Here is a 9,029-nt window from a genome sequence, read left to right on the forward strand (position 1 = left end):
AATATATAATAAAAATTAGACGCGGGGTGAACGAGAACGTTAGGCAACTGCCGGCAGACGCGAAACGCCAGGCGGAAAAATCGGCACGGGCCGGCTGCCAGGAAAACTTCGCTAAGATCTCGCGAGCGGCAAGTTTCCCATCAGATTTGCAACGTGCTCGACGTCACGATCGCACGTATGCATGCCTGCAGTCCGCAGTTTGCAACGTTCTCTCTCTCCCTCTCTCTTTCTTTCTTCGCACGATGCAACGAGGGAAGTCGGGTCGCTTCCGCCGCAGTTTCAAAAGTCCACGTCGTAAATAGAGTAGCGACACGTGGGATACAGCCGTTCGCAGCTTCCGCCCGTCTCGTACGCGCGATCGTAAGCGTGGTCTTCGGATCGGTCGAATCTGCCGCCGTCTCTCGGCAATCTGTGAGCAATTAATATTTTTTCTTCCTTGATTTTACTCGGCTACTGTGAAGGACTCGATGGCGAGAAGGGGGGAAGAGACAGAAAGAAAGTGCTGTTTGTTGCGCGCCTTGGAACAATGTTCCCCGCTCGGAGGAGAAGATTTCTTTGGTTTTAATCAAATTTCTCTGGTTGTGACGAATTGATCTTTTGGAGCGGAACGAACGAACATTTGGTTCAACGAACGGAATTATTTGGCTTCTCAAACAATAAAGTCGTAAGTTGGGTATTTTCACGTCGTATTTCTTTGATATTTTCATCCGAATATTACAATGGCTGCTACAAGTAACGAATTATTTGAAGGAAGTAACGCTATGTTAGAAAAATATTGAAGAACTTCTTTGTTTTAGTAGAACGATATTTAATACGATGTGTAATGAAATACATTTTCGTTATTGAAAACCAAATATTACTTTCTCCAAGTAATACTGTTTCTTCTATCAAACAATATGGTTTACATTGTTAAACAAACCCGAGTCAAACAAACTCGTATATTAAATCCAAAAGAATTTTTTTCTTTGTGTAGAGCGCTTTAACTAAAGCAGAGCTCTCTCAACTTCTACATTTTTCTCTTTTTACTCTCTAAGCTTCTTGAAGTGGATTTTTATTATTTTTGCTTAGAGTGATAGTAAAAATACTGCCACCTTAAAGTTGTAAGAATGAATGTTTCATTCAAGCTTCTGAATCCACATGAGCGAATGTTTCGATCGATTAGAGTGAATATATTCCTGTCATAGTGAAGCACATCGAATTCACACCTCAATTTCGAATTAAAAGATTCACCCGATGATTCAGAGTGGAATAGCCATCGAATGACTTGGTGATTGCATACTTTACATTTCGAAAGAAATTCCATTCTAAAAAATGTAGAGAGTACAATTTCGCATACTTTTTTACTTTCACTGAATAGAGCCGGAAATGTGAACTGAAACATGAGAATCACCTGTATGATCTTTCAAGAATTATTTTAAAAAATCGATCACAATTCGTTTCAAACACAAGATCGATCATGTTTTATATCTATATTTTATCCTGGCTGTTATAGACTTTATTTATTAATCATGTATCTAAGATCGTCTCTCTGTCATTCACCTAAGGAAAGAAAAGCGTGGCTAAAAAACATTTCTACAATTTTGAGGAAGCGATATTCAAGGAGGCCCAGACTGAGGGTTGTTGAAAGAGGTGTTCGTACAGTTTATCTTCAAAATTTTTTCTAGTGAGAAAGAGAGAGAGAGAGAGAGCTATCGCGGAAATTTTTTTATTTTTACGGAGCGAAAGAGATATCGCTCATAATGGGATTGCACACGTTCATTTACGCGCGCGCGCGCGCGCGTACACACACACTTACGTGAAAATTGCGTGGAGGAGTTCCTGGACAAAGGTGCCTGTGCCTACTCGGGAGGGATCTCGTTGGCCCGCCTCGCAGAGTGCCCTCATCACGCAGGATCTACCGTCGAGGCCGGTGCTGCCGATAAAGTTTAATTTAAAAGCGTCCTCCTCCTCTCCTCCCCTCTCCCTCTCGTACCCTCTCGACGAATAAAGTTTGACGACAGCTCGGCTTACGGGCGAGCGAGTGTCTCCCGCGGAAACAATTACGCTCGGAATGACGATCCCGTCTCGCAATCGCAGTTAAAAGTAAATCTCGTCCTCACGACGACGCGTGCACGCCGAGAACGTGCGTAAGAACGAAGATTTTACGCTCGTTACGGGCGAGACGCGCCTATTTAAGAGCCTCGCTGCCCTTCGTCTGCCTTCTTTCTCGCGCGTCTCGAGCTGTTTGCGCGATATTCGTCGAGACGCTCGATCCGACGAGACGCGGAGAAGCGTGAGAGGCAAGAGAAATAGAGAGAGAGAGAGAGAGAGAGAGATCAGAAAAGCCGGTCGAAAATACGGAATAACGACACTTACGACTGCAAGAAAGCCTCCATTTTCGGATATACGACGGCCCGGCTTCTACGGTGAAGCAAATTCGATATCTTTGAGTCGACCTGATTCGGAAGTTCCCAGGCTAAGGCAGCTGTCAGTCCCAGGACCAAATCACCGTCTCGGCCGTACGCCCCAATAGTCAGACAATACACTAACTGGAAAATACACGGAACATCCGCGCGCGAGATTCAATTCCCCACGTAAATTTCGCAGGCTGCTGGCGGCCCGGCCGTGGAAACGGGAGGGAGGGAGAGAAAGGGAGCAGGCACTTTGCCTTTCTACTTTATTCGTGTACCGAAATCTTCGGGGCAACAAAAATCCGTTCGCCAGCTCACGAGTCGCAGCGGGCGTCCGCGAAACGCCCGACCGAATTCGACGCGACCGCTTCGTTCCCGCGCGGGAATCGTCTTCCGCCGACGATCGCGTGCGACATCACGGCTCACGGTAATTCGTTCGCGCCTTATTGCGAAAACAAATCGAGGTATCAGAAGGAGAGAGGGAGAGAGAGAGAGAGAGGCAGAGAAAGAAAGAAAGATGTCTCCGTTTTAACACGTTGACTGCCGTAGTGACGTTGGGAAACTTTGCGCGTTCCCCACGTTATTTTAAGGTTTTAGCGCTATTCTTCAATTAATGGGTATTTTATTGATAGAATCGTTCGAAATAATTAGACAGATGATTTTGCAACAATATTAGATGAAGTTCGGAAACGTCATAATATATATAATCATTTTTTATTTTGAAAGTTATCGTTTATTTAAAACAGGACGAAATAAAAGTTGTAAAACCCTCTCATTTGATGTAAATACCAATAAGGAAAGAAATATAGTTACGAAATGCACTGTCTAATAAATTCAATCAAACATCTTTTTCCGTGTGCTAAAGAGTCTATTCCCGTTAACAAAGAATAAAGAGTAAAGAATAAAAAATGTAATTCGAAGATGCATAAATATGCGCTATGTATTGAAATGAATAATAGATACGGAAGTGAATATAAAAATGGCATTATACAAGGTTATTTCAGATCTAGCGTTAACTTTCCACATATACTACCATGTTTTCTCTCACATATTATCGATTTCACAAATATTCTCATCGAGAGAAATCTAAATTTCTCCGCGATCTGACGACAAATTTATTTGATACTTCACTAAAATATGCTCAAATGTTTATCGTTATGACAGTTCGTTAAACTTCTATCTTACACACAAGTATGTCAAATTAGCAGAAATTTGTTGTATTATAAGGTTTCTATACAAAATACACTATACAAGAGTTTATAATTAAATATCTCGGAAACGATACGATCAAGATTATTGAGATTTCCGTTCCGCATTGTCAATTTGATTAACTTTTGCATCCCGTACACATTATAGATTTTTCCCTTGTTCGGAGCTCCTTGAAATCAACGTGTTACTTTTCCAACCGGTCATATTTCTCGCTCAGAGAAGGAGACTCACGCGAGTCAACTCGTTCGTATCGACAGTCAACGCATCAAGCATCTGAGTCGAAATTTTGATCCTACATTAAGTCTACTTAGTTCTACATTAAGTAGCATTAAGTCCTCAGGTGAAGAAAACAAAAATAATTCCCCACTTGTAGCATCAAAGAAGCGCCAACAGTCTGCGCGGTCCGATTCACGCTTACAGCACTGCAAGCGTCATTCCACCTCCATTTGTTCATTACACGCCAGAGGAAGGTAGAACGAAGTTTACAGCGGGTTGTAAGCGTGAATCGAACCGCAGCCATAGTGTTCCTTTAATGCTACAAAGGGAACTCAGACCTCCCAAAAAGAAGGAGATTTCAAATTCTACGTTAAATCTTCAAGAGGAGAAAACGACGTCCCATTTATAGCGTCCAAGGAAGCGCGGTAGAAAACTTTTGAAGACTCAACGTAGACCTAAGTGGGCCTAATGTAGAACGAAAGTTTCGAGCCGGGCAGTATTTAAGTAAATGGTTTTACCTGAAAATTACTACCCTGCGGAAAAATCAAGTACCTCTTAGGTCGCGACAAGATTCTGGGCACGACTTGGTCGACCTTGGTCGCGTTCTCTTGGAGGAGTACCGAGCCGGTGCAGAGGATCAGCCAGTTGAGACAGCCGACGAGGAAGGAGAGCTGTCGATAGACCGACATAGTTCAGACGAGATGCCGCATGCTCGCTCCGTCATCGAACGCTCAACGGCTCGTGGCGACGACGTAGTCGTCGCGCTACTAACGTAAGCGGCGCGCGAGCTTTCGGCGGGTGGTTTTCGCTAACGGTAACAACCGACGTAATACACCTGGCCGCGACCTGGCGTGTTCTTCCGCGATTTAACGGCCCGCCCGATGATGATTCGCTCGCCAAACACTACGAGAGGGCCAGTTCGCGCGCGCCTTATTTACTCCCGCGTTGTTTAAACACGTCTACGCGGAGAGACGCTATCATTCCCGTTATTACACGGCCCGCTTGTCACCCGACCGCGTGTTTTTTTCTCCTCCCGTGGCCTGCACCTTAACCACTGATTACGCGAGCGTAAACGCGATGCTAGGAAACCGGCGGTGGAAACGCGCGCGAAAGGAAGATGTTCGCCGAAGAAAAGAGAGGTAGATCGATAGATAGACAGGTCATTTTATTCAGCACTCTAGAAGCACTCCCCGGCGAAAGTAAAGGCAATAATAATAACAAGAGGAAAGTAAAGTAATGAATAATATAGTAATAATATAAGTAATAATAATAAATAATACAGCAGTAAGTGTATGTGAGTAAAATTTTCAACGCACCCCGATGCAAATCTGTTTTTGGTCAATAATGTTTTCAGCAGTGCTGACCGAATATTCTACAGGTGATATATGTTACGTAACGTAATAATTGGTAAACTATTCCAAAGGGGAAGAGAGAGAGAGAGAGAGATCCACCGCGAATCGCAACTCGTGATTGCAAATCGGGCTCGCCCGCCGCGCGGTCGATGGTCGTTCGAATATTTCACGCGTTTCTTCCCCGCGAAAAGGAGGAGGAAGCGGAAGGAGAAGGTTTCGCCCCCGGTGGTAAAACGCGGCGCGGCCGCGTAAGTCCCCGCGGGGTTACAACTCCGTGAATTGTACTCGCAATTAAGAGAGCGGACGGAAAGTCAATAATTAGCTCCTCAAGTTCCCGGGGAGATTCCTTAAATACTTTGTTAATTAGCGGCCGGAATATTTAATCCGCCGGTATAGAGGAGCGATGCACGTCGGGCTACCCGTAAGAGGGAGGAAAAACGACGAAGGGGAAGACAAGGAGCGGAGGAAGAGAGGAGGGGAGAAAACCCTGTCGGGGCTGCCGGCTGGATTATCATACGCGTGATACCGGGATAAAAAATTATCCGAGCGCGTCCACATGTACGGTTAAGCTGCTTATTTTATAGAAGCGTTTCATTAACGAAATGTACGAGCGGGTAGCCCCGCTCGCGATAATTACGCGAGACATTAGAATAATAAGCGGGGCTGAACGGCGCACGAACGGCGGAGGAATCGTCATTTAATTTCGCCTGGGATTTTCCAGTACATTTCACCCTCCCCGCCCTTTCAACCCTTTATTATCTCCGGCCAACCGTCGCTATCAGGCGACCTCTCCTCGCACACATTCACTTCGATCGAATCTTTTTGCGCGCCCAAGCTTGACGCCTCGCCCGGCCGCTCGCTCGCGTAATATTATCCGGCCGCGCGGATCAAGCCTGACAAAAGCCGAGCTAACGTACTTCTTTCCCTCCGGTCGACTCTTACACCCTCGTCGGGGGGGGGGACGAGGGGCTGAGGGGCCGTATAACGGCGGTTACGAGCGTCCGTTAATTGCATATGGGAGTTGCGCGCGTGGTTGGTTTTCTGACAAGAAAACCACCGAGCATTCTAAATTAATGCCTTTCGTTAACGCACGGCCGGGACCGCCGGATGCAATTATAACCGCTCTGTTCTGGAATGCGACAGTCCGGCCGAGAGGGTGACGGCTGTCCGTTGGGATAACGTGTAGGAACGAGGGCGCGCTTTAAGTCGCGGCCACCGTTGCAGCCCGGCGCACTTTCGACCCCGAGGTGCACCGAGAGACACGCATTACGTCGGTTAGCCATTGTTGTCCTGCGATTAACGCGCGTTCACTGACGGTGTGTTCTATTAATCCGATTGTTATCACGTCGATGTACGATGTTTCCAGCTGTGTTCTTTTAAGAGTGCACGATATCACATTTTATCATCTTTCCCAAATTCCCCGCAAAGAAAACGCAACTCTTAATCCCAGTCATATCTCCAGCACCGACTGACCGGCATTACCCAAATTACATGTTTCCACAAATAGATTAACCACGTTGCAAGGATCCATCGGTTCATGAAACTAATACTTCTATTGTACACTAGAAGATTTGATTGGCATAGCAAAATAACTTCTACAGTGGATGGAAACGCGCGGAATGCAATTCGTACCGACCACAGTCGCGATATAGAGGTGATCGATGGATAAACGTTCGAGATTGCTGTTCGCGCATAAAACATCTCCAACGTCGTGTTTATTACAGCACAATAGCGCGCTGTGAAATTCGTTGTCCCGTATTTTCGACCGGCGCAACTTTCGCCAGCGCGCTGCAGCTTTGATGTCCCGGCTCGAATGCATACCCGAATCATGAGCGGGAGACTCCGGGCGATTACGTTGAGCGGATTCATTTACGTGCTAATAGAGCGATCTCTATTGTAACGACGTGTTCGTTTTTAACGAGGCCCGCCGCCGGGACGACGCGCGGCGGCTGAAGCGCGCGTCCACAAAGAGGAACTCCTCCTCACGCTTCCCGTGACTCGGGAAGAGTTGTTAAAAATTTATATATTAGATCTCGTAAAACAATCTCGTTGTACGTTATTAAAATTTATATTAGCACGCCAGTCAAAATGACTTGTGATGTATAAAGAGCTCGGTTAAGTCAACCTGATATGTTTTGGCTGGAACGCGTTTCGTGCGGAACGAAATATCGTAGAATTTTTGAAAATTCACGGTGTTATTATTGAGTATTTTAATACCCGAACCAGAACATTTAGGCACGATATTTGATGCGTTTTGAGAAGACGCACCACTGAGAAAGAGAGAAAGAGAGAGAGTAGGTAATGAAAGCGCATCCTCGAAACGATGTTTCTTTCGTCGTTACGCTTCGTCGTAACGCGCGGCCGCGGACTCGTCGCATCATTTAGACACCGCGACTTCGGATCATTAACGTAATTATAAGCCGGCGACGGCGGGACCGTGTAGTTTCGGCCACCGAATATAATATGCATTTGCGTTGGCGAATTGCGCCGGCAAAGTGGGATACTTTTTAATTGTCAGATAGTCGCGTGATAGTCGCAAATGAATGCTTTTCGTTGGCGCTGGAGCACCGGTGGCCGCGCGAGTAGTAATTATAATCGTCCTGTCGCGCGATGTGACAAGCGGAGACGAAGGACGCGAGAGAGGAAGAGGGAAAGAAAAAGAGAGAGAGAGAGAGAGAGAGATAGAGAAGGAGGGAGAAAAAGAGGGACAAGAATAATGCACGAAAACGACAAATATTTTTTTCCACGGTGACCATTACGAAGACAAATTAATGGTGCGCTGAGGGCCGGAACGCGTATATAACGCCCTGGTAGAAATATCCTCTCGCCCTTTTTTTGCAATGCGTACTTCGCCCTTCCAGCCGGCCCTCCCGTCCGGTCTTCAGCGAGACGTATATTTTTACTACATTCAGTCGGCGGGCTGACGCGCCGTCATATTTTACCACTCCGCTAAACCGGAATCCCCCGGAATAATTCGAACGCAGTTTTGCGGAATGACAAATGTTTCATTAACCGCCGTCATTTCTCACCGCGTCGTCTGACGATATCGCCGGCGATGGGAACGCGATCGAACGGGGCGGGAACGAGATGGGTCTCGGAACGTTTTGCGCAATCTGTTTCAACGTGAAACGAATACATAAACACACCAGGAGGAATCCCATCGGAATTATGGTCATTTTCCGCCTCAACCATGTGCGTCTCCCGACGAGGGATGCATGTGACACTGTGTGACACAGTTACGGAGCAGAATCGAACATTTGTGCCAGTCATCATAGCTGCCGACTTTTTAGATACTTTTATATAATTTTATTATTCGTAGCATTAAATGTACCGAACAATTGTTTCCTCTTTTTCTGATATTTCGTTACGATATTCTCTCTTTGCGGTACTTTGTGGCCGGCTGGCCGAACAGCAAATATTTTTGAGTGACAACAGAAGATATAATTGATTATTATCTGTTTTGTTTGAGGTAGATTTGAATGATTAATGACGTTTAAAGTTCTATATGTGATTATAGCAATTCATAGCGTAAAATAATTAAATAATATTTTATAATTTATCACCTATTCTTTTATGTCGTTATTATTTTACATTTATTCTATATTTATATTCAACTCATATGCCACCAATTATGTATATTGTATCGTCAGTTACTTATTAAATATCATTACTGAATAATATATATGTATTTATGCGAGACAGTAAAAAAAGCCGCATCTTTTAGTCGCTCTCGATATGGTGTCTTTAATACCTTCAGACTCGATAATTTTTAGCGTCCAATAAAGAAATATTATTATTATCATTATTATTATTATAGTTACAGATACGAGAAATTTTTTCTCAGCGCACGTGTTGACCTAGC

The 9,029-nt window shown here is 45.1% G+C and overlaps 1 protein-coding gene across 1 annotated transcript; it reads right to left on the reverse strand.

The window, feature by feature from the left end:
- Window positions 1-279: 279 nt before the first annotated feature.
- On the reverse strand, window positions 280-4,504 carry LOC106742181. Its single transcript, XM_014614892.1, has 4 exons — window positions 4,334-4,504; window positions 2,356-2,528; window positions 1,796-1,912; window positions 280-409 (listed from the first exon to the last, which is right to left on the reverse strand). The coding sequence occupies exons 1-4, from the start codon at window positions 4,502-4,504 to the stop codon at window positions 280-282; spliced, it is 591 nt and encodes a 196-aa protein (XP_014470378.1).
- Window positions 4,505-9,029: the final 4,525 nt, after the last annotated feature.

This window comes from Dinoponera quadriceps, unplaced genomic scaffold (assembly GCF_001313825.1).
Source record: "Dinoponera quadriceps isolate SergipeBrazil2010 unplaced genomic scaffold, ASM131382v1 scaffold3, whole genome shotgun sequence".
Classification (NCBI taxonomy): domain Eukaryota; kingdom Metazoa; phylum Arthropoda; class Insecta; order Hymenoptera; family Formicidae; genus Dinoponera; species Dinoponera quadriceps.